The following is a 27,634-nucleotide window of genomic DNA, read 5'->3' on the forward strand; positions in this document are numbered from 1 at the left end:
TGAAGCTTGGGCACAGAGGTGGGCAGCCAGGGACAGGAAGACAGGGCGACAAAGGCCAAGTTCTGTATCAAAGTAATTACATTCGCAATACATTTCCCTACATAATACACCAAGAATCTAGACAATGTCTCACATTCTGACTTACACTCAATCTCACCATCACTCACTCCCAAGTCACACTCCCACCATCACTCACTCCCATGCCACACACTCCACAGACCAAGGCAGTCTCTTAACATAACATAACATAACATAAATAATAGGATAACAAAGGGCCACCAGGGCCCATCTAGGTTATCCTGTATCAGTCGCACAGCGACCTCGTCATCAGTACTTAAAGATACACTTACAAGTACACAATACATTATATACTAATTCTAAATATTTGGGCCATTAACAGGGCTAAGTCCTGCAGCGAAATCCTCTACAATTTGTGGTCCCCATACATGGGGATCATGTCTTATTTAACTATAGTAAATTTCTTATAAAAACTATCATGCAGTGCTATACATAATTATAAATCTAATAAATTTAAGTGCTTATCTAATCTGTTTTAAACATTGTCAAACTAGTGCTATTTACAACCGTCTCTGGCAATGCATTCCAGAAGTCTACCACTCTATGACTAAAGAAATATTTTCTTATATCTAACCTGCAGCCTTGCTTTCTAATCTTCCTGCCATGATTTCTAGTCCTATTTCCCTCCTCTAAGGTAAAGAAAGATCTCACATCTATGTAGTTTGTATCTGAGAACATTTTAAATAACTCTATCATATCCCTCTTATACATCTCCTCTCAAATGAAAACATGTTTAATTCCTTTAATCTATCTCTATACTCCAGGCGCTTTAATGCTGGTATCATCCTAGTTGCTCTTCTCTGAACTGCTTCTAACATGTTGATATCCTGCCTATAGTGGGGTGACCAGGCCTGTATGCAATACTCTAAATGGGGCCTAACATAGGAATTATATAAGCTACGCACCACTTCCTTACTTTTATAACTAACATTTCTATTTATAAAACCCAGGATCCTATTTGCCCTATTTCTTGCTTCTAAACATTGCTTTGAAAATTTCATAGTCCTGTCTATCACTACTCCTAAATCCTTTCCTTCCTCTACTGCCTCTAGCCAACATCCCTCCATCTCATAGTTAAAGTTTGTGTTGTCTTTACCTAAATGCATAACCTGACACTTATCAGAATTAAACTCCATCTGCCACCTGTCTGCCCATGCTATCAGCCTGTCCAGGTCTCGTTGTATTCTGTAATTGTCCTTTTCACCCTGTACTGCACATGCTATCTTAGTATCATCTGCAAACTTTGATACTTTGCTACTAATTCCTATATCTAAATCGTTAATGTACACCAAGAAAAGAAGAGGTCCTAGCACTGATCCTTGGGGTACCCCACTAACCACTTCCTTCCACTCAGACATTGCCCCATTTAATACTACTCTCTGTTTCCTATCAGAAAGCCATTCACTAATCCAATCAACTAACCTACCCCCTATCCCATGTAGTCTCAATTTGTACACTAGCCTCCTATGCGGTACCTTATCAAACGCCTTGCTAAAATCTAGATATATAACATCTATGCTATTTCCATCATCTAACTCCTTGGTAATATATTCTAAGATATCGAGCAAATTTGTAAGACAGGACCTCCCTGATCTAAAGCCATGTTGGGTATCTCTAATTAATCTATTCTCATTTAAATGCTCCCAAATACTACCCTTAATGATTTTCTCTAGTATCTTACATACTATACTAGTTAAACTGATCGGTCTATAATTATTCGCATCATCCTTCCTACCTTTTTAAATATTGGAGTAACATTAGCTAACTTCCAGTCCTGAGGTATCTCAGCAAACCTAAGTGATCTTTCAAAGATTAACTTAAGTGCTTCAGAAATACTGTCTACACCCTCCCTAAGTACTCTGGCATGTAGCTCATCAGGACCACTAGCTTTCCTATCGTCTAGTTCAAGAATAAATTTCCTAATAATTCCCGGTTTTATATCAATATTTTCTAAAGCTCTTAAACTACTCGTCGCACTGTTTGTAACAGGATTTCCTATTCTTTCCTAGTAAATACTGAAGAAAATTGTTCATTCAATAATTCTACTATGTCTTCATTTTGATCCACTACTACACCATCTTTTCTGAGTGGTCCAATCCTATCCTTATTTCTTTTATCACTGACCTTGTAATAACTATATAATTTTTGGGATCTTTACTCCCAGCTCTAGCTAGTTTTATCTCTGCCTGCCTTTTACTTTTTTTATAACCTTACTCAAATCATCTCTGACCTGTCTGTACCTAATCAAATCTACATCTTCCCACTTTTCTGCAACTCTCTGTATGCCCTCTTCTTCTCTCTGATCTGGCTACCTATCTCATGAGTCCACCATAATGGCTTCCTGTTTCTCTGCCTTATATCTTTGTAAGGGATACACTGCATCACTATACCCTTTACTACAACCTTAAAAATATCCCACATCTCCTGTGCAGTTTTATTTCCAAAACTATCTTCCCAGTTTACCTCTCCTAATAACTGACGTAACCTACCATAATTGCCTTTCTGATAGTTTGGGACTCTAGTCTTATTCACTATATTATCCCTACTGGAATTAATGATAAATCTAATTATATGATGGTCACTGTTTGCTAAAGTCTCTCCTACCTCAACTTCCTTTAAACAATGCTCAATATTTGTTAGTACTATGTCTAAAACCTTCCTCCCCCTAGTAGGTTTATCTACCATCTGCACTAAATAGTTATCCTGAAAACTTTCCATAAACTTATTTTCACTAGCATCTCCTACCATCCTCTCCCAGTTTACTGACTTAAGATTAAAATCCCTAAGATAATTGTCTGACTAGTACACCCCTATTTATCTCATCTACCATAAGGTTGTCTACATCTGCTGACTGGTTAGGTGGCCTATAAAAGCTCCTACTCTAATAACCTTACTTTTGTTTACTCTAACATCCAGCCATAAGGACTCTACTCTGTTATCTACCTTAATACCATTAACCTGACTGGAAATGAAGGATTTTTTACATAAATAACTACTCCTCCACCTATCCTACCAATTCTCTGGTGTAAATACATAATGTATCCATCTACTTCATATTCTTTCCTATTTTCCTAAACTTTTCCTCATTTACCCATGCCTCTGTGACACATACAACATCTAAGTCCTCCTCAACTATATAACTAGATAACTCGTCCTTCTTGTTCCTAAGACTCCTGGCATTTACATAAAAACATTTAAGTCCTGCTACCTTCCTAGATGCTGTCTCCTTATTTGGAATCCTAATCTTATTCTCTCCTATTTGCACCTGGAAATCTTTCCTAATCTTTTCACTATCTCTGTTTATCCTATCTAATTTATGTCTAGCATCTTTCTTCTGGAATGCATTTGCTACCTCACCCCCTACACTCCATCCCAACTCCCCTCCAGACATCCACTCAGCACATCCACACCCTTCCTACTCAGATGCACACCATCCCTAGCATACAAATCCCTTCGCCCATAGAACCTATCCCATACATCCACAAAGCTGACACCCACATCCTTACACATCCCTTTTACCCGATCATTCACACCAATGGCTCTAGACAACCATTCCCTGCTAACATATAAACATATAAACCTAACTAAGCTAGTTTAGACCATAACTTTGGTATACTGTACTTGTTCACTGAACTACCATGCAAAAGTCATTATTTTGGTAAAACATTTGAACCATCTATACTCCAACTAGGACTGTTACACCAGTGAAATAGAAAATACCTTTCTTGTAATTTCAATGGGATCTGCTCTTGAATTGCTTATATCAATTACACTTATATTTAACATTACTGGATTGAAGTATGAAGAACTGTGAAAAATTCAAAGAACTTGTCGAAATAAAGTGATCTTTCAAGACACACAAAAGAAGAAACATACATCAAATTTTCATTAATTACTGAGGAACTGAAAAAAGGGTATTAGTGAAAGAACTCCCCTCATAAAAATAAAAATCAAGTACAATCCACAAGAGGTCATGAAGAAAACAAGAGTTCTCCAAACTTTTCTCCAACCAGAGATCTTTATACAATAAGTATATTGGAAAACAGGTACATTTTACTAGTATATACCCCTCTTGAGTTTCACATTGATTGGTTCCTTAGATATAGTGTTAAACATGAAGGTTGCAAAACTCATGATTTTGAAAATACTGAAAAAAAATGCTTATTTGTTTTGGCCTGCTACGAAGCTGACTTAGTCTCCTCCCCCACACTCTGCTCCCTTATCTCACAGTACATACCTTGAAATTTATGGTTGTGTTGCAATTACATTGAATTATTCTTTTGTAAAGAAAAAAAACAGAAAACACTTTATTGATAAGAGAAAAAATTATAAGAATATCAACATTTCATGGGGTTGCAACCTATATGGCAGTGTTGAGTGGCATTGCTAACTAAAATACGTAAAAAAATAAATAATAACAGCAGATCTAACTGTGAAATAAAGCCACAAAAAAGGTGATGATTGTGGCATTGGAGGAGAAAGGGATGATGAGCAGAGTTGCCAAACATTGGTTATCATTGATGCATACCATATTTAATGGCTCTTAAGATGTATGGACTCATAAGATATACCCAGTTTTGGCAGACATTGAAATGGAAAAAAGATAAATGAGCAGATATAAGCTCTGAATATTAAGTGAAGGATTTCACCTGACATTTCAAGACTCTCCATGCATTTAAATCATTATTACCATGTTTGATGACTCATAAGATGCACCCTTTTTTTTAAAGAAAAAAAAATAAATAAATAAAAATAAAAAAATAAAAATAAAAAAAGTCTCAGGAAATCAGCCTGCATCCTATGAGGCCAAGATTTAAGACTAAGACAGTGGTTGATGGTAATCTATGACAACAGAGGCTCCCAAATCAAACTCCAGACATCTTCACATATGTAACCAAAGTAACGATTGATACTACACCACAAAAAAACTTACTTTCTTTCAAAGTAACAATATATAGTAAGTCATACTTACCAGTAATTCACTTAAAGTGACACAGTCAGGAAGAATTTGCCTGAATGACCATACACCACACATTGTATGAACCAAAACAAGACACACAATCACTGATTGGCGATCTTAATCTTCACACCGGCAAGCTTTACAGTGTGCTGTCCTTACTCCTTGAGGAAGACACAATTTCATACAATCAAAATTGCATCTATCTTTTAACATTATCTTGCAAATCAAACTCCAGACATCTTCACATATGTAACCAAAGTAACGATTGATACTACACCACAAAAAAACTGACTTTCTTTCAAAGTAACAATATATAGTAAGTCATACTTACCAGTAATTCACTTAAAGTGACACAGTCAGGAAGAATTTGCCTGAATGACCATACACCACACATTGTATGAACCAAAACAAGACACACAATCACTGATTGGCGATCTTAATCTTCACACCGGCAAGCTTTACAGTGTGCTGTCCTTACTCCTTGAGGAAGACACAATTTCATACAATCAAAATTGCATCTATCTTTTAACATTATCTTGCAAACATGTAAAAAAAAAAATTAATGATAAAAGAAAGAAAAATGAAGATTTTTAGTCCTATAGCCTCTTAAACTCTGTCACTGGCAACGTCAGATGCCAGGTACATGTTTACATCTCACACCAGGATTGGTACGTAGGTTACTAACAAATATCAAAGTCCTCAAATACTAAATATTGGGATCTAATAATGATCTAAATGCATGTGAGTCTTCAAGGGTCAGGTGAAACCCTTCACTTCATATTCAGAGCTTATATCTGTTCATTTTTTTTTTTTCATTTCAATGTCTGTCAAGACTGGGTGCATTTATGAGCCATCAAATACGTTAGATCCCAATATTTTACATTTCAAAAAAATTATATTTGCTGGTAGCTTACGTACCAATCCTGTTGTGAGATGAACACATGTACCTGGTATATGGCGTCAGCACTGACTGTGAGAGACTACAGGGCTAATAATCTTTTTTTTTTTTTTTACATGTATGCAAAGAGAGAATGTTAAAAGATAGGAGCAATTTTAATTGTATAGAAGTGCGTCTTACCTCAATGAGTAACAGCATCATACTGTAAAGAACGCAGTGAAGCTTATCCATGTCAAGATCAAGATCATGTGTTTTGTGTTGGTTCATGTGGTGTATGGTCACTTAGGCAAATTCTTCCTGACTTGTGACATTCTACGTGAATTACTGGTAAGTATGACGTATTATATATTGTTACCTTGAAAAAAAGAGTTATTTTGTTGCGTAGTACTAATCATTTTTTTACATGTGTGAAGATGTCTGGGGTTTAATTTAAAAGCCTCTGTTGCCAGACTTATCACAAACCACTGCCTCAATGCTGAACCTTGGCCTTATAGGACGCAGGCTCATTTCCTGAGACTTTTTGGAGAAAATGTGCATCTTATGAGCCAACAAATACAGTAGATACTTATGAATGTACAGCACTAATGATAAGTAGAGTTGCCAAATGATTATCATTATTACATAATGTAATAATGATAATCAACACCTGGCAACTATACTCATATCTTATCTCCCATCTTTACCAGCTAATGCAACATTACACAATGCCATTTGTACAGTCAACACTCTGTTGTTTTCTTGTACAGTTAGATCTACCTATCACTGTTTATTTTTTGAGAATTTCGGTCAGTTATATAACTGAACTTTAATAGAGAATTTTTTTTCTTTTTCAATGTTATGGCCTATAGTACCTTTAGATATAATTGAAGAGTATGTATGGAAAGCACAGTTCAGCTTCCATACATTAGTGGTGCAGGCAATTTTATTTATAGTGGTACCTATATTAGGGCCAATATCACCACCCAAGTGCATCTTTGGTGTAACCATTTAAAACCTGGGTATCATGGTGACATGTAGGTAACTTTAAACCACTCGACAAATGGCAAAGTTTCAAAGCAGTATGTGGTGGGATTCTAACCTATGCATGGACGTTTGCCCGATCTCAGGCTCACCACCTTATCCACTACGTGACCACCTCCTTACGTATCACTCAAAAGCAGTACATCAGACAGATAAGGTAACATTCTAAGCAGTATTGGCAGCACTAGGAAGAGCCAAGTAAATTATGACAGCACAGAATTCCTTTTGCAATTTTAATGACAAGAAAGCTATAGACCTATTATTAGTGGAATGTTGGCACTCTGTCAATAATGCTGCAGTGAAACATGGCTGGAGGAGGGTTCTTCCGTGGGTTGAGGCAGAAATGAATGGCAGTGAGCTCTGTGCAATGCATAAGAGACAGAGTGTAGTGGCAGCTATAGACTCACTGCTTCAGGTGGTAGATGGTCAAAACATTACCAAGTGGCAATTATGACAATGTCTGCACTACAGATATGGGAGATTTCATTGGAGTCTTCAGGCAGCATGCATGACACCAATGGTAGGTAAAAATAACTGATACTTGTCAAAGCAGCATAATGATACACCAACTCAAAAGGGGGTTTTGTAACATTTCAAAATCTCTCTCTCTCTCTCTCTCTCTCTCTCTCTCTCTCTCTCTCTCTCTCTCTCTCTCTCTCTCTCTCTCATACCTCACTTTCCCTAAGAGCACATTTTCCAAGAGAGTAACTAAAGCACAATCAGCTCAATCCTCACAATCCAAAAACTTGAACTTAGTTTCCTGTAATATTAGTGAGTGGCAAACTTAATGTAAAATTTAAGTTATAAAAATGTCAAGGGAATTTTTTTTTTCAAACGAAAAGCAATTTTTTTTCCCATTCTAAATTTGCTGACAAAATAAAATAAAATGGAGGTCAATTCTGAGTAAAAATCATACCTAAGCTTATTTTGCTATTATGATAATGAACAAGAGACTGTGTGTGATGTTTGTCTCCTACATCTGCTGCAGTAAGTAACAGTTCTGGTGAAGTGAATGTGAAGGGTGCTCTGCCCTCATACAGTTGAAGTGAGTAACTATTCTGACCTTGACTCGCTGCACCACAGGGTTGGGCTTTTCCTGGTCCACCATGGCCCGGGCAAGAGTTGCCATCTGCCAGGGGGGGCTGCCAGAGGAGCACCGATTGGAAAGCTGTGAAGAAATAAACCACATCAATGATAACCTTACCACACCACTCATATTCTTACTTAAGAACATAAGAAAATGAGAGAAGCAGCAAGAGCCTGTCGGGCCTTCGTGTGGCAGTCCCTATGTGAACAAAACTAACTCATCCATAAATTTGTCTAATCTTCTTTTAAACCTCATTATTGACTTAGCACTAACAATATGATTACTGAGTCTGTTCTATTTATTAACCACCTTGTTAGAGAACGAGTTACATCGCAAAACTTTCCTAAACATAAATTTCTTAAACTTGACCCCACTATTTCTGGTTGTATCATGGCTACTTATCCTAATAACTTTGCTCAAGACTCCTTTGTTATAACCCCTATACCACTTACATACTTCTATTAAGTTCCCTCTTAACCTATATCTCCATAAGGAATGCAGATTTATCATCTTCAATCTCACTTCATAGGGAATATCCCTCACACCCTGTACCCTTTTAGACATTCTCCTTTGCACTGATTATAATAGATCTATAAGCAGAACTGAACAGCATAATCTATATGCCGTCTGACTAGTGCCAAATATAACTTTAATGTACTTCAGGACTTATGCTTTTAAAATTCCAAAAGCTGAATCCTAGTACATTGGTACTTTGAGATACAATATGCCTGAGATATGAGTTTTTTGAGAAATGAGCTATGATTTGCTAATTTTTTTATTTTGTGATACAAGCAAATTTTTGAGATACGAGTCATGGTTGGGGATATTGCAGCTATAGTCCGCAGTTCAGCACATTGGTCCAGCCTCAGCTGAGCCAGCATCTATGTGTTTCCTGTGGATCTCATTCACTATGATTGCTTTTTCATCATTTTAACACTATTTACTGACCCTTTTTTTTGTCTAAAGAAAGTGCAGTTTTAATTCATGTTTAATGAATTAAAACTTCATTTATTCAATGAATAATGTTTACAGGATCATCAACGAGCTCTTCTGTGATTATTAGAGCAGCCATTCTTCTGTGAGTGGCTATGTTTGTACACTCCAGCTGATGGACAGTCCCAAGTGAGGGTTGGGAATGTGGTAGGGTAACGTCCCATGGAATGCATCCTCCAAGATAAATATACTTTATAAGAGTAGTCTATCTATTTACGTATTTTATCTTATGTTTTATTATGTTTCTGTGCAATAATTATTATTTATAAGTACTTTTTTCTTATCTGAAAACACGTAAAACAATGGAGGTGCTCTTTTTAGGGAGGCTGGAATGGATTAATGGCATTTCAATGCATTTCAACAGGAAGAATTGTTTTGAGATACAAACAAGCCTTTTGAGATACGACCTCTGCCACGGAATGAATTAAACTTGTACCTCAAGGTACCACTTTACTCTTATTGCCTTATTTCTAGCCTTTCTGCATTGTTTCTTTAGATCAAGATCCGAGCTAACTATAACTCGGATATCTTTTTCATATTCTGAGCCTACTAGGGCCTTGTTGCTTATCGTGTATACCTACTGTACGGATTTCCTCTACTTATGCCAAGTGCTTTGCATTTGTTAATGTTAAACTACATTTACCATCTGTCTATCCATTCATTTATCCTATCCAAATCTGCCTGCAAAGTGATGGCATCCAGATCTGACCTAATTAATCTACCTATATTAGTGTCATTTGAAAATTTGCCAATATCACTACTAATTCCACTAACCAAATCATTAAAATTAAGATTAAGATGCCAATCATTTCTCACTTCTCACAGTCAAACAGTTGTATGTACACTAAAGACTGCTGGCCTGATTCAATGACTTCAGGGGTGAATCAGCAGTATATATAGGCCACTGATACTATTCATTTGATCTATTTGCTGACACATTTGAAGATGTAAGGGTGAAATTAAGGAAAGGCTGCAAAATCTTGATGTCTGATGTTGTCAGTGAAGAGGAGATTAAGGTGAGTGTTTAAGATAGTGGTGTAGCTATCCATTGTAAAAGAAGAAAGAAAGTAAATTTTATTTGTGGTTGGTTTGTGGTTAGCAAATTAAGAGTACAGCACAACAGAACACTGATTGGCAAACTTCTATGACTCAGTTCACAAACTGAAATGTTCATAAAGCTAAACAATTTTCCCCATGAAAATCAATATAAGTACAAGTTATCCATTCCAACCTCAAAAATATGGCATTTTTAAAAATTCTTAAATGTCTTTCTGTAACAAAGAATATAAAATGAAATTCCAGGAACTGCAGAAAGTTTCAAGAAGAGATATCAGCTAGTCTCCTTGATAAAGAGCTGCAATAAATGAGCATGAATCACCTTATTGTAATATGTGGGTGAGGGGATTATCATACATTGGCGGCAAGTCCTAAACTTTGGTGACACTCTTTTGAAATTCCTGGATCCAACAATACAACTTTATTGCACAACCACTTGTGCTGCACTAGCTACTGACTCTTGCTGTTTTGAGCTACCTATAGAAGTGGTTTCCCCTGGCATCAGTGCAAGTAATAGTGGTAGATGAATATGAGTTACCAAGAAACAATTGTTTATTAAATATATTTGCAACTGGAAATAAATATTCCATCTTATCTCAAGGACTTCTAATGAATAATGAAAAAAAAAAGATAGATGACAATACAAGCAAACTCATTATAAAATTTCAATTTGATGGAAATATACCATTCAGTTTTCATATGACCTCTGTGCTCAAAAGACTGAAACTTTTCTCTTCTGGCTAAAATAAATAAATAAATAAAATAAATAAAGTTACAATAGTAACTGTGGACAGAGTGAATCCAAGAAGTGCTTCTTTCATAGCAGCTTATGTTGTTATGATTAGGTGATTGTGCTAGAAGACTTGGTGAGTGGTGTGACCAGAGAGCTGCATGCATCATTATCAAGCCAAGGAAAACAAAAGCCAAAGCCAATCTAGCATTAACAATAGTAAGCGTGACCATACCTTAGGCATCATGCTATAGCTTTCCACTGACTTCAAGGTCAAGCAATGTGAAGCTGTTTGAGGGAGAGTGTTAGATCTAAGTTCCCTACCTCCTTCTATCTTGAGTGAATTGCCTGCTTGCCTTCATATCTAGTCTTCCACTGCTTACTTTGAATTTCAGAATGGTTGGAAAGATAATGACTCAAGAAGAAAAGGCAGAAAATCTCACCTAACATCAAGCATTTGGTGATAATGAAATTACTATTATTATTATTATTATGATGACAACAATGTTGTTGTTGTTGTTGTTGTTGGTGGTGGTGGTCATTAAAGTGGGGATGGTGGTGGTGGTGATAAGGATGGTGATAATGTAATAATGACAACAATAATGATGGTGGTGGTGGTGGTGGTGGTGGTGGTGGTGGCGGTGGTGATGATTATGCTTTATGGACATTCCAAACCTTTCAATTCTAGTCACAAGACAGACAACTGGCATTCAATGGTTTTCAAGGCCAACCTTTGAACTAATAGATTTGTAATTCTTTTAATGTGAGGCAAAAGGACCAAAGCTTTATGTTCGAGCCACAAGTTCCCATGAGGAAAAGTCACATATTCACATCTGGAAATTGAAGATCAAGTTATTGTAAAGGAGAACTATGCAAATGCTTTTAATGGTATTATTCAGAAGTTACAATACATTTATATATGAATAGCCTGGGAGACGGCAACAGCAGCCATTGGCCAACTCCTAATGCTTTCATATATAAATGTCCTGTAACTTCTTAGCCAAGGCAATGAAAGGCACTAAACCATAAAATAATTCTGAATAAGAATGACTGAAAATTTCATTCCTGTGAGTACTTGAACTGTATATTTTAAGCTAAGTAATTTTTTATTTGTGCATGGGTTATTCACCTATGGTCATCTGCTGGTCACCAAGCCAGTTGTTTCCCTACAGAAAGAGCTCAGATCTCTTTCTGATCAATCTTCAGGTAGAATAAATACCACACACTAGGACAGTGGGGTTACAACCTCTTGGGTTACATCCTTTACCTTTTTTTTTTTTTTTTTTTTTTTTAATAACGCTATGACCTATAGCGCCTGTAGGTATGCTTGAAGAATATTGGAAGTGTTGTCCAACCATCTAGAACCTAGGTATCATGGTGACATGTAGGTAACTTTAAACCACTCCACAAATGTCATAGCTTCAAAGCGGTATGTGGTGGGATTCTAACCTACGCGTTTATGTCTGCCTGATCCCACCCTCACCACCTTATTCACTACGCCACAGCCTCCCTACTTGCTGCAAAGCAAACAGGACCACACATTAGGAGGTTTGCTGATCTGGTTTGTTGCACTTGGTACTCATGTGTGTGTGTATTAACCTAGTTGTATTTACCTAGTTGTGTTCTACAGGAAAAGAGCTATGCTCATGCTGTCCTGTCTCCATACCTATAATCATCCAGTTTGGCCTTAGTCATAAATATTTCTTGCTTGAACCACTGTTTCATACAAATTATCCCATATTTCTATGCTTCTGTTTTGGAAACCTACATTTCTTAATGTCTATTCTACATGCAGTCTGTTTCAGTTTCAAGCTGTCCCTTTTGTATTTCTTGAGTCCCACACCAATAGGTCTTCTTTGTCAACTGTGTCCATTCCCTTCCATGCCCTGTATATAGCAATTAGGTCTCCTCTTTCCATCCTCTGTTGCATTGTTGGAAGTTATAAAATCTTTAATCTGTCCTCATATGTTAGGTCTTTCAAACTTGAAACTATCTTGATTGCAGCTCTTTGAATTCTTCCTATCTTCCTTATATATTTCTTATTATGTGGTGACCATTTAAGTGCAGCATATTTTAGTTTAGGTTGAATCATGCTTTTTCAAAAGCCTTTTTTAGATCCAGGTAGACACAGTCTGCCCATCTGTCCCTCTCCTGAATTATATCTATTGGTCTACTTTAAAAGCTCAAGAAGTTTGTGACATAAGATCTTCCATTTCTGAAACCAAATTGTCATCCACTAATTGTATGTGACTTTTCTACCTGTTTCATCCATTTGTCTTTGACTACTTTTCAGCTATTTTTGCAACCACGCTTGTTAAGGACACTGGTCTGTAGTTCAGTGGTTCTTCTTTGTTACCTCCTATGAAAATTGGTACAATGTTTGCCCTTTTCCAGTCTAGAGGGACATTTCCTTCTTTAAAAGAACATACTGGGACTTTCCTTCTTTAAAGGAATATACTATGATATTATGTAATATCTCTGCCAGCTGGTCATGACATTCCTTCATTATTCAATTTGACACCCCATCTAGTCCTTGAGCCTTATTCACATCCAAGGTTTTTCATAATCTTCCTGATTTCCTCAACTTCTACATGAATCTTCCTCGTTTCCTTGTACTGTGACCTGTTTGTGTCCCTTAAAATTTGTTTTCTTTGGTGACTACTAACTGAAATCAACTATTCATTATTTCTGCCTGTGATCTTATCTTGCATCCTTGTACATGACATTATAAACTTTTAATCTATTGTTTACTTTTCTTCATTTTCCCACTAACATACTTATAAAAAAGCTTTGGCTCATTTTTGCATTTGTCAACTATGTCTTTCTCATAGTTCTTTTGTTCCTCTCTTAGTGTTTGGACATATTCATTACTTACTACTTTAAATTTTTCCCAATTTTTTCACTTTTGCTAATTTACATCTTCCTTTCTCTCCCGTCACTGACTCTGATTTTGGGATCATGTCTTTTAAACCCTTTGTTATAAATATTCATAAATATATCCCACTTCCTTTGTACTTTATTTGCTGTATATAGTTGATTTCACTCAGCTTCTGCAAAGTATTCCCTTAAGTTTGCGAAGTCTACTGGCTCATTTAATTTAGTCTCTGTTATGCCCATGATGTCTGGCTACTTTATCCTTATGTAATTATTAACTTCCTGTAAGGCTGAAATTATACTATTTATGTTTGTGTATGGTACTGACCATTTACTGTTTCCACTTACATCACTGACACTTCTTATTCTTTCCTTGTCAGATACCACTTCCCCTATTTCCCTACTACACATTTCTAGGCAAATTTTTTATGGTTGCTGGCTTTGTTTACTGGAGATCAGCTGTTCCCTCATCCGCTCTCCCCTGGGGCGTGTCGGTGTTTGTGTTTTTGTGTGTGTGTGTGTGTGTATTTACCTAGTTGTATTTACCTAGTTGTAGTTTTACAGGGCCTGGGCTTTATGCTCGTGTGGTCCCGTCTCCATATCTACACTTATCCAATTTTTCTTTAAAACTATGTACACTCTTTGCTGATACCACTTCCTCACTCAAACTGTTCCAAGTCTCAACACATCTTTGCGGGAAACTAAATTTTTTAACATCTCTCAGACATCGTCCCTTCCTTAGTTTCTTACTATGCGATCTTGTGCTTCTAAAGTCATATTCTTCTCTCAGGATCAGTTTCTCATTATCCACTTCATCCATTCCGTTAATCAATTTATAAACTTGTATCAGATCCCCTCTCTCTCTTCTCTGCTCCAAGGTTGGTAGATCCATTGTGTGTGTGTGTGTGTGTGTGTGTGTGTGTGTGTGTGTGTGTGTGTGTGTGTGTGTGTGTGTGTGTGTGTGTGTGTGTGTATATTTACCTAGTTGTATTTACCTAGTTGTAGTTTTACAGGGCCTGGGCTTTATGCTCATGTGGCCCCGTCTCCACCATATCTACACTTATCCAATCTTACTTTAAAAGTATGCACACTCGTTGCAAACACTACTTCTTCATTTAAACTGTTCCACATCTCAATACATCTCTGATGGAAACTATATTTTTTAATATCTCTCAGACATCTTCCTTTTCTCAGCTTTTTACTATGCGATCTTGTGCTTCGGATGTCATATTCTTCTCTCAGGATCAGTTTCTCATTATCCACTTAATCCATTCACTTGATCAATTTATAAACTTGTATCAGGTCTCCTCTCTCCCTTCTTTGTTCCAGGATTGGTAGATCCATAGCCTTTAGTCTCTCCTCATATGTCATCCCTTCAAATTCTGGAACCATTCTTGTAGCTATTTTTTGTAGCCTCTCCAATTTCCCTGTGTTTCTTTTTATGAGGGGTCCACACTACTCCTGCATATTCCATCCAATCTGGGTCTTATTATAGTACTTATCAATTTCTTCATCATTTCTTTGTCCATGTATTGAAAAGCTACTCCAATATTCCTTAGCAAATTATATGTTTCTCTAAAAATTCTATCAATATGGCTTACTGGTTGATTGTTTTCTTCCATCGTCACTCCTAAGTCCTTTTCCTTTTTAACTTTCTCCAGTTCTACTCCATCTCCCATCTTATAGATTCCCACAGTTCGTCTTTCACTCTTTCCCATTTCCATGACATGGCTTTTGTTCACATTGAATTCCATTTCCTACTTCTTACTCCATTCCCAGATCGTATTTAGGTCTTCTTGCAGTATTTCACAATCCTCCTTTTGCTTTATAACTCTGCACAGTTTCGTATCGTCCACAAACAGATTTATGTAGCTGTTCACTCCTTCTGGCATGTCGTTAATATAAATGAGGAAAAGTGGTGCCAATACTGACCCCTGTGGCACTCCGCTTTCTACTGCTCTTCACTTTGACTTCATATCTTTAACTACCGTCCTTATTTCTCTCCCCTTCAAATAATTTTCTATCCATCTCAATGTGCTTCCTTTTAAGCCACCCTTCTGCTCTAACTTCCACAGCAATCTTGCATGTGGCACTTTGTCTTTTAAATCCAAATAAATACAGTCAACCCATCCCTCTCTCTCTTGTACTCTATCAACTATTCTAGAATAGAAACTCAATAAATTAGTTACACAAGACCGTCTTTTTCTAAAACCAAATTGGCTATTTGATATTAATTTGTTGTCTTCAAGGAATTTGATGCATTGTTTCTTTATTATTCTTTCACACATCTTGCATATTACACTAGTTAGTGATATCGGTCTATAATTTAAAGGTTCTTCCTTCCTTCCGCTCTTATATATGGGAACCACCTCAGCTCTTTTCCACTCCACTGGCACTGTTTCATTTTCTATTGAGCATTTTATGATGTTGTATATAGGACTTGCTAGTTCTACATTCTTTCAGTATTCTGCCTGAGACTTCATCTGGTCCCATTGCCTTCTCTTCATCCAGTTCCTTCATTAACTCTTTTATTTCAAGCTTGGTTACTTTAATCTCTTTCATAAATTACTCTGTGGCCTCTCAAATTTGGATTCCTTAATAAAGACCTCCTGGAATTTTTTTATTTAATAGTTCTGCCATACTTTTTGGGTCTTCCACCATCCCGTTCTCTCCTTTTAACCTTTCTATTGTTTCTTTTTGCCTAATTTTTCCATTTATGAATCTATAGAACAATTTTGGTTGCTCCTTACATTTTTCGACAATTTCTTTTTCGAAGTTCTGTTCCTGTTCCTTCCTCACCTTAACATATTCATTTTTCGCTGCCTTGAAGTTTTCCTTATTTGTTGGATTCCTATTTCTCCTCCACCTTTTCCATGCTCCATCTCTTTTCTCCTTTGCCTTGGCACACCTTGCATTAAACCAATCTTTCTTTCCTTCTTCTTTAGGTCTATATTTTGGGACATATTCCCTGACTCCTGTTTTGTATATTTCCAAAAATAAGTTATATTTCTCTTGCATTGTCTCTGAGTTTTCCATCTCCTCCCAGTCTACGTTTTTAAAATAGTTTTTGAGATTCTCAATATCAGCCTTTCTGTAATTTAATCAGTCTCCTTTGCATGAATCGTCTCTATCTTCCTTTCTCTCTTCTATTATCTATTTCTAATTCTATTTATCATCTAGCTGAATTGATTTTACTTTTCCAATGGCTCAGATATTCTCATTCTGAATCATCTTCTTTTAGCAGCTTTTCATTCATCAATCTCTGATCCTTGACACTATATCTATTTCTAATATTGCATGGTCACTCTTTCCCAATGGGTACTTATATCTTATATCATCATTCATTTGTATACCCCTTGTAAAAACTAGGCCCAATCTCTTCTCTCGTCTTTCCTCTGAATCTTGTGCATTCCTTTACTCTCTGGTCCATCATATTGTCTATCATTAGGTTCAAGAATCTTTCTCCCCAGGCTTCTTCCCCCATACCACTTTCATAATTTTCCCAGTCCACTTCTTTACAGTTGAAATCTCCTACTAATATAACTTTTTTCCTTTCTTTAACGATTCTCGTTAGACTCCTTATTGTGTCATCTATCATGTCTCTATATTCTTGATTGGTCCATGAATTTGTTTTTTGGTGGCACATATTTTACAATGATTGTTATATCTTTTTTATTAATATGCATCTTAACATACAATACTTCTGCTTTTCCTTCCCCACATTCCACTTGGTTTATCACTATCTCCTTCCTTAACATTATCATGACTCCTCCTCCTCCTTTACCCCCTCTGTCTCTTCTCCATACATTATACCTATTATCCAAGACTATTTTGATTTCCTCATTTAGTTTTGTTTCAGCCAGGCATACAATATCTGGATTTTCTTTCTTTATGTAATCTCTTAATTCTAATTTACTTGATAAAACCCCGTCTGTGTTCGTATACATCATTTTTAGTCTCTTGATTTGCCTTTATCATTTTAGTTAAACTTGTTCCACTTTTTTCTCTTCCTTCTCGTTTATATACCATTTCCTTATCCTGTCTCCTAGAATTCTCCAAAAAAATGCCTTTTTTTCCTCTTCTGACCTTTCATTATTTTTTTCCCTTACTGCTGCTGCCAGTTCACTGTATCTCTTCCTTTCCTCCTCACTTCTATTTTTTTTATATAGATATCCTTGCAGCCTTCTGTTTCTCTAAGTTTTGTTGTTCTATATAATATTTCTTCTGTTGCTGCTTGTGATTTTAGTAATATTTTAATTGGTCTCGTTTTTCCTTCTTGATGCGGTCCCATTCTGTTTATTTCTACTTCCTCTTCCAAGTTCTGTCTATCTTCGTTGTTTAGATTCTTCAGTAGGTCTTTGACTGATTTCATTTCTTCTTTTTCTCTTTTTGGTCTATATTTTATATTTTTTTCTTTTATTCCAAATATGACTACACTCTTCTTTTTTTCTGCAATTTCTCTAACTAGATTTTCTTTTGTCTTGAGGACTCCTATCATTCTGTTTGTCATATTTTCTTCTTTTGCGTGTGTGTATTTACCTAGTTGTATTGTACAGGGTTGGAGCAGGCTCATAGTGTCCTGTCTCCATGTCTCTATTTATCCAATTTTTCCTTAAAGTTATGCACATTATGTGCTGTAACAACTTCATTATTCAGTGCATTCCACTTTTCCACTGTTCTATGTGGAAAACTATTTTCCTTTATCCTTCACACACTGCCTCATCCTGATCATCTTTACATGTCCTCTTGTCCTTCTATCTTCCTCTGTCACCAGCACCAGGTCTTCCTTGTCTATCTTTTCAATGCCATTGACTATCTTATACATAGTTATTAGGTCTCCTAATTCTCTTCTATCTTGTAAGGTTTGCAGTCCCATTTCCTTCAGCCATTCTTCATATGTTAGGTCCTTCAGCTTCGGCACCATCTTTGTAGCAATCTTCTGTATCTATTCTAATCTTCTTGTATCTTTTTTTAGAGCTTAGAGACCACACCACTGCTGCAAATTCCAGCTTTTGGATGTATCATGCTTGTGATAATTTTTTTCATTATATCTTTGTCCATGAATTGAAATGCCACTCATATATTAGTCAACATTTTATATGATAATCCAAATATCTTGCTTATGTGTTTTTTGTGGTTCAGATTTTCCTGTATGATCACTCCCAGATCTTTTTCCTCTTTAGTCTTCATTATTTGTTCCTCTCCCATCAGGTAGTTTCATACCAGTCTTCTCTTGCTCTTTCCTAGTTCCATTATGTGACATTTCATGTCTCTGAACTCCAATTTCCACTTCTTACTCCACTCATAGATTTTGTTTATATCTTCTTGTAACAGCAAACAGTCTTCCTGGGTTTTGATAACTCTCAGCAGCTTTGCATCATCAGCAAATAAATTGATATAACTGTTTACCACATTGTGAATGTCGTTTACATAAATCTGAAACTGTTTGTGTATTTACCTAGTTGTAGTTTTACAGGGCCTGGGCTTTATGCTCATGTGGCCCCGTCTCCACCATATCTACACTTATCCAATCTTACTTTAAAAGTATGCACCCTCGTTGCAGACACCACTTCTTCATTTAAACTGTTCCACGTCTCAATACATTTTTGTGGGAAACTATATTTTTTAACATCTCTCAGCCATCTCCCTTTTCTCAGTTTTTTACTATGCAATATTGTGCTTCGAATGTCATATTCTTCTCTAAGGATCAGTTTCTCATTATCCACTTGGTCCATTCCGTTGATCAATTTATAAACTTGTATCAGATCTCCTCTCTCTCTTCTTTGTTCCAGGTTTGCCAGATCCATAGCCTTTAGTCTCTCCTCATATGTCATCCCTTTAAATTATGGAACCATTCTTGTAGCCATTTTTTGTAGTCTCTCCAACTTTCTTATGTGTTTCTTTTTATGAGGAGTCCACACTACTCCTGCATATTCCAATCTGGGTCTTATTATAGTACTTATCAATTTCTTCATCATTTCTTTGTCCATGTAGTGAAATGCTATTCCAATATTCCTTACCAAATTATATGTTTCTTTAAAAATTCTATCAATATGGCTTACCGGTTGATTGTTTTCTTCCATCGTCACTCCTAAGTCCTTTTCCTTTTTTACTTTCTTTAGTTCTACTCCATCTCCCATCTTATAGATTCCCACAGTTCGTCTTTCACTCTTTCTCATTTCCATGACATGGCTTTTGTTCACATTGAATTCCATTTTCCACTTCTTACTCCATTCCCAGATCTTATTTAGGTCTTCTTGCAGTATTTCACAATCCTCCTTTTGCTTTATAACTCTGCACAGTTTCGTATCGTCCACAAACAGATTTATGTAGCTGTTCACTCCTTCTGGCATGTCGTTAATATAAATGAGGAAAAGTATTGGTGCCAATACTGACCACTGTGGCACTCCACTTTCTACTGCTCTCCACTTAGACTTCATATCTTTAACTACTGTCCTTATTTCTCTCCCCCTCAAGTAATTTTCTATCCATCTCAATGTGCTTCCTTTTAAGCCACCCTTCTCCTCTAACTTCCACATTAATATTGCATCTGGCACTTTATCAAACGCCTTTTTTAAATCCAAATAAATACAGTCAACCCATCCCTCTCTCTCTTGTACTCTCTTGTACTCTCCCATCATTATAGTTCGTTCACAGCCACCCAACATTTCTTCCAGACATGTTCCTGTATCACTTATCATTTCTTCATATTCCTGTACTGACCATGCATTTGTCTTAGGTGGTACGTACACCACTATGTAGTGCCTCTTTTTTCCTTCATTAGTTTCTGCTCTGATCTTTAGCACTTCTGCCTTTCCCATACCTTCTTTCACTTGATCCACCTTTATATCTTTTTTAACCAGCAACATCACTCCTCCTCCCATCTTACCTACTCTATTTCTTTTCCAAACATTATATTTCCTTCTCCAACCATCATCAGGTCTTCTCCTCTCTCAGTTTTGTTTCAGTAAGACCCACAATATCTGGGTTCTTGTCCCTCAAGTAATCGTTGAGTTCTAAAATCCCGATATCACTCCATTTATGTTGGAATACATTACATTCCGCTCATCGTAAGTTTCTTTAGTCCTTTCTTGCTGTACTTTTCTGGGTTATGAACCACTTCCTCAGTCTCATATCCAAGATTCTCCAGAAAAACTCTTTCTTCTCCTCTTCTGTCCTCTCTTCATTTTTTTCAAAGCCTCCTTTCTCAACTCATTTAACATTTCTCTTTCCTTTTCACCGAGATCTCTTCTCAACCAAATCTTCCTTGTTGTTTCCTGCTGGGCTAGCCTCCATGACTTCTCCACCAATTCATCTACATCCTTTTGTGACTTAAGTTTGATTCTTATTGGCCTCATACCTTCTCTTGTGAACTTTCCAATTCTATGGAAGTCCTCTATTTCTTGTACTAGGTCTTTTCCTCCTCCTGCACCACATTAATGATATTATTTATCACCTTTTTATGTTTTCTCTCTCTCCATTTTACTCGGTGTCTTATCCTCCTCCACACCAAATATCACCACACATCTCTTTTTGTCTACAGTTTCCCTCACCAATGTCTCATTTGATTTAATAACCTTCACCACTTTCTCAGCAATCTTCTCTTCTATGATCTGTTGATCTATAATTTCAGCAAGGCCCAAAGTTTTCTCCCAGACTCTTTGATTTCCTTTTCCAGACTTGCAACTTTGTAATTTACCTCCTTTCTTTCCACTTCCTGACTTTTTTCCATTCAGCCTGCTTCTCCATCACTTTTCCTAGAGATTCTCCACATTTTCAATTCACTTTAATTAGCTTAACTTCCTCTTTCAGTGCTTCATTTTCCTTCTTCATATCGGCACACTCTTTCATTACATTGTCATAACTCGTTTCCAGGCCCCATACTTTTCAAACAGTTTTCAATTTTACCTTCCAACTCCAGAATTTTCTTCACATAAGCTCTTCTCCATTATTCCTTGAAATCCTGTGAAGTCTGATTCATCTTTCGAGTTCACGGCCGCCATGTTCAGATGTAAACAAACCAGCTGATGGCTCAAACGCAGGCTACAGTTTATTTGTGTGTGTGTGTGTGTGTGTGTGTGTGTGTGTGTGTGTGTGTGTGTGTGTGTGTGTGTGTGTGTGTGTGTGTATTCACCTAGTTGTAATTTTACAGGGCCTGGGTATCATACTCGTGTGGCCGTCTCCATATCTACACACATCCAACTTTCCTTTAAAACTATGCACTCCTCGCTGACACCACCTCCTCCTCAAACCATTCCACACCTCCACACATCTTTGTGGGAAACTATATTTCTTCATATCCTTCAAGCATATTCCCTTGGCTATCATTTTACTATGCGATCTTGTAGTTCTATTTAAGTTTTCCTCTCTCAACATCATTTGCTCATTATCCACTTCATCCAGTCCATTCAACAGTTTATAAACCTGTATTAAATCTCCTCTTTCTCTTCTTTGTTCCAAGGTAAGCAAATTCATTTCTTTTAATCTCTCCTCATACGTCATTTCTGCCAATTCCGGAACCATTTTTGTTGCCATTCTCTGCAATCTCTCCACTCCAGCATATTCCAATCTTGGTCTAATTACCATACTAATTAATTTCTTCATCATATCTTTATCCATATAATGGAAGGCTAATCCAATATTTTTTATCAAATTATACGTTTCTCCAAACATCTTATCAATATGAGCCTCAAACTGCCCATGGTCTTGTATTATCACTCCCAAATCCTTTTCCTTTTCCACCTTTTTAAACACTACTTCTTCACCCATCTTATATGACCCTCTTGGCCGTCTTCCACTCTTCCCCATCTCCATCACATATGTGTGTGTGTGTGTGTGTGTGTGTGTGTGTGTGTGTGTGTGTGTGTGTGTGTGTGTGTGTGTGTGTGTATTTACCTAATTGTATTTACCTAATTGTAACATACGGGAAAAGAGCTATGCTCGTACTGTCCCGTCTCCATATCTACTAATGTCCAGCTTTTTCTTAAAATCATGAATATTCCTTGCGTTGACCACTTCCACGTCTAAACTATTCCATGCTTCCACCCTTCTATGAGGAAGCTATATTTTTCACATCTCTCCTATAAGTGGCCATTTTAGTTTTTCCCATGCCCTCTCGACATTCTTTTATTCCACATACACAGATCTTCCCTATCCATTTTTCCATGCCAATCATCACTCTGTATATTGCTATCAGGTCTCCCCTTTCTCTTCTGTTTTCCAGGGTCGGAAGTTGCATTCTTTTCAGTCTGTCTTCATAAGTCAAATCTCTTAAGTCAGGCACCATTTTTGTTGCAGCCCTCTGTACTTTCTCTAGTTTCCTTATGTGTTTCTTTAAGTTCGGAGCCCACTGTATTGTTGCATATTCAAGCCTCGGTCTTATCATTGCAGTAATTATTTTCTTCATCATTTCTTCATCTAAATATACGAACGCCACTCTTATGTTCCTCAATAAGTTCAATACTTCTCCAATTATTTTGTTTATATGTCTCTCTGGCGATAGGTCATTGGTAATTGTCACCCCAAGGTCTTTTCTTCATGACTGGTTTTATGTCTTCATTTCCTATCTTGTACATACTCCTGATTCTTCTTTCACTCTTGCCAAACTCTAATTTCTTGCATTTTGTCGTGTTGAACTCCATTTGCCATGTACAGCTCCATTTCCATATTCTGTCCAAGTCTTCCTGGAGTAGTTCGCAATCTTTGTCACATCTCACTTTTCTTAACAATTTTGCATCGTCTGCAAATAGGCTCACATAACTGGACACCCCATCCACCATGTCATTTATGTAGACCGCGAACATTACTGGTGCCAACACTGATCCCTGTGGAACTCCACTCTCCACCAAGCCCCATTCTGATGGTCTGTCCTTAATTATTGTTCTCATTTCTCTTCCTACCAAAAGTCTTCCATCCATTTTAGTAAACTGCCATGCACTCCTCCTACCATTTCAAGTTTCCAGATCAGTCTCCGGTGTGGTACCTTATCAAAGGCCTTTTTTAAATCCAGATATATTCCATCAGCCCAACCATCTCTTTCCTGTATTACATCTATCACCCTCGAATAGTAACATATCAGGTTTGTCGTGCATGAACGCCCTTTTCTAAAACCAAATTGACACTCACAAAGTATGTCATTTTCTCCAAGAAGTCTGTCCATCTATTCTTCACCACCCTCTCACACATCTTAGCTACCACACTTGTAAGTGACACTGGTCTATAGTTCAATGGGTCTCTCTTGTTACCTGATTTATAAATTGGGACAATGTTAGCTCTTTTCCAGTCTTGGGGCACTACACCTTCCCTTAATGAGGCATCAATTACTTCACAAACTTTTTCTGCCAGTTGCTCCTGCATTCTCTTAAAATCCATCCTGATACCCCATCAGGTCCCACAGCTTTTCTCACTTCTAAACTCCCCATCATATTCTTGATCTCCTCCACAGTTACTTGAAACTCCTTCATAATCCCTTTCTGTTCCATTACCAGTGGTTTGTCAAAAGCAGTCTCCTTTGTGAATACCTTCCAAAGCATCCATTCATAGCCTCTGCCATTTCCTGGGATCCTCACTGCATACTCCATTTACTTCTAAACTTTCAATACTTTCTCTATTTTTGATGTTGTTGTTCACATGTCTGTAAAAAGCCTTGGTTGGTCTTTACATTTATCAATTATATCCTTTTCTTGTTTCTTTCTTTCTTCTCTTCTAATCAACACATATTCATTTCTTGCTCTTTTGTAACTTTCCCACTGCTTAATCCGTCTTTTCCTTCTCCACCTCTTCCATGCATCCTCTTTTCTTGTTCTAGCCTTTTCACATCTATCGTTAAACCAGTCCTGCTTTCCAACTTCTCTATGTTGTCTTATTGGTACAAATTTTTCTCACCTTCTTTGTATATTTTTATAAATTCCTTCCACTTTTCATTTGCTCCTTAGCACTCTTGAATTTCATCCAATTTGTCTCTTGAAAGAATTTCTTTAGGTTTCCAAAATCTGTCTTGGCATAATTCCATCTTCCCACTTTATATTCTTCATTTCTTCTAGATTTCTCTTCATCTATCACCTTGAACTCCAAAACTGCATGATCACTCTTTGCTAAAGGGCACTCCACCCTCATCTCCTCAATGACCATTGGCTCTGTACTAAAGACCAAGTCCAGTCTTGACGATGCTCCCTCTCCTCCAAACCTAGTATCTTCTTTGACCCACTGAGTTAACACATTTTCCATTGCCAGTGTCAATAGTGTATTTCCCCATGTTGTCTCTGATCCTTCCATTGACCAGTCCTCCCAACACACCTCTTTACAATTAAAATCTCCCATCATTATAGTTCGTTCACAGCCACCCAACATTTCTTCCAGACATGTTCCTGTATCACTTATCATTTCTTCATATTCCTGTACTGACCATGCATTTGTCTTAGGTGGTACGTACACCACTATGTAGTGCCTCTTTTTCCTTCATTAGTTTCTGCTCTGATCTTTAGCACTTCTGCCTTTCCCATACCTTCTTTCACTTGATCCACCTTTATATCTTTTTAACCAGCAACATCACTCCTCCTACCTATCTTACCTACTCTATTTCTTTTTTGTGTGTGTGTGTGTGTGTGTGTGTGTGTGTGTGTGTGTGTGTGTGTGTGTGTGTGTGTGTGTGTGTGTGTGTTACCTAATTGTGTGTTTGTGTGTGTGTGTGTGTGTGTGTTTGTTGTGTGTGTGTGTGTGTGTGTGTGTGTGTGTGTGTGTGTGTGTGTGTGTGTGTGTGTGTGTGTGTGTGTGTGTGTGTGTGTGTGTGTGTGTGTCTCATACCTCACACACGCACCTCCAAGATGAGGGAGAGGCAGGCTGGGAAGAAAGTCATGAACACGATATAGTTGACCAGGATTGACATACAGGCAAAGGCACACATCTGCTCCAGCCGACTCACACCTGCAGAGAGAGATTTGGTTAGCTACTGAGGAACTGAGGAGAAGAATGGCAGAGACTCCTCACATAAAAGTAAAAATAAAATATCCTGAGAAAGAAAACTAAATACAAAAAAAACTCGTATCTTTAATTTCTATTACCAATAATTCTATTTTCTGCTAGCTCATTTAGATTAGTTTCTGTTATGCCCATGATGTCTTGCTGCTTTATCTTAATGCAATTATTAACTTCATGTAATGTTAATATTATACCATTTATGTTTGTGTATGCTACTGGGCATTTAGTGTATGTACGTGCACCATGTATGTAGTATACACATACAGGTTTTGTACAGCAGCTTTTGTTTTGGTGATTGATACACAGTTAACTGTACTTTGAGAGATGAATTGTGGTAGTGATAGCTAGTGACTGACTTTGAAAATAGTCTGTGACACTCTCACTCTCACTCTCTCTCTCTCTCTCTCTCTCTAATGCAGATTATAGCAATTAATGGTGCCTTTGGAATGTAACCCCATGTAAAATTGGTTGTTAACTCTATACCAGCCTTTGTTTGGGTGAATGGTCATTGTACCACCACACTATACGATTAACACATTCCCTGTAACCCCGTTTTTAATGACATGTACTGCCACTGTGGCTGGGTTTGAGTTAATTGTTTTTATTATGGAAATGGAATCCTTGAGGTCCAAAACCAAAGAAGTACCTCTTGTGTATGTAAAGTTTCACGTTAACAGTTCAAATGTGTCTGAGCCAAGCCTTTTCTATGCCGTCTGTGGTGAGGAGTAAATACAGTGGTGCGTCGTGATAATGGACTAATCTGACCTAACCAATTTTGGGGTGACCACCATGGCAGCTTTCTTTTTTCTCTCACGAATCCATAGTTCCTGAGTTGCTACATGGACAAATACACATTTGACATGATAAACAAGCTAAAAAGAGGCATAATAGATATCATCATAACTCATTTTTTTTGTCTACAACTTACAAAACCTGTAATTAGGTGGAGAGTGGTGACTGCTTGCCTGTGGGGATCACCAGGGGACACTCATGGTGATTTGTGGTCCTAGGCTGGTTGTACCCATGTCTTGCTGTGGTGAAATGCTAGTTATGCACTTGTTTGAATGTTGTTGGGCAAGTGAGAATATTGACATTGCCAGAGAGAGAGAGAGAGAGAGAGAGAGAGAGAGAGAGAGAGAGAGAGAGAGAGAGAGAGAGAGAGAGAGAGAGAGAGAGAGAGAGAGAGAGAGAGAGAGAGAGAGAGGGGTGGGGGGGGACTGTGCAGTGGCTGACAGATATGCACTGTGTAGACGACAAACAGATGCAAACTGAAACTCTCCTTCACTTGATTTTTGTCTTCATTTACCAGTCTTTGGAGGTCTACAATTTCATTTCTTTATTCTTTTGACTGAAAGTAATTAAGTATTAAGTGAACAAGCTTTTCTTCTTGTAAATGACATAATGAGCAAAGTGTTTCATTAGCACGGTAGTATTGGCAGTGGCAAAAGCATTACAATGTAAACAAAACACAGCCAACTGATCATGCTATCTCTCTCTCTCTCTCTCTCTCTAAGAAGTACTTCTTCACGTTGCATATTGCCTTAGATTGGCTGTGCGGGTGGCTATATGGCAGGTATGCATAAGATTGCATTGTGGGGCCCTGTGAGGTATAGGATTTGACAGTGTAGCACTGTAAAATGCAATGTTTAGGATGGGGGAATACTTTTCTATAGAGAACACACCATAATTTTTACCTCAGTGGCAATGTTGTACAAAAGTAAGAAGGATTTCCGAAGTAATTTCAGAAACACATTAAGAGAGAGAGATAGAAAGACAGAGACAGGATAAGGAGGTGGAATGGCGTTAAGAGATAAGTGATCTATGGGGAGGTGGCAATAGTGTGGATGTAGTCTACTCTGATACTGACAATCCCTTGTCTTCCTCTCCTCCTTTGTCACATCAGCAATGTTTTTTTAAGCATTAATTAAATGCTTATTAAAGATGCCACTGGACCACATGGGA

The 27,634-nt window shown here is 37.3% G+C and overlaps 1 protein-coding gene across 1 annotated transcript in view; it reads right to left on the bottom strand.

Annotated features, from left to right (window-relative positions):
- The window catches only part of LOC123509823 (3-hydroxy-3-methylglutaryl-coenzyme A reductase-like), a 217,752-nt gene that overhangs the window by 120,241 nt on the left and 69,877 nt on the right, over positions 1-27,634 (bottom strand). Inside the window, exons 6-7 of the mRNA XM_045264392.1 lie at positions 25,512-25,618; positions 8,020-8,124 (exon numbers count right to left, since the gene is read on the bottom strand). Coding sequence (XP_045120327.1) covers positions 8,020-8,124; positions 25,512-25,618 — 212 coding nt within the window. The remainder of the gene's footprint in view (positions 1-8,019; positions 8,125-25,511; positions 25,619-27,634) is intronic.

This window comes from Portunus trituberculatus, chromosome 27, assembly GCF_017591435.1.
Source record: "Portunus trituberculatus isolate SZX2019 chromosome 27, ASM1759143v1, whole genome shotgun sequence".
NCBI lineage: Eukaryota > Metazoa > Arthropoda > Malacostraca > Decapoda > Portunidae > Portunus > Portunus trituberculatus.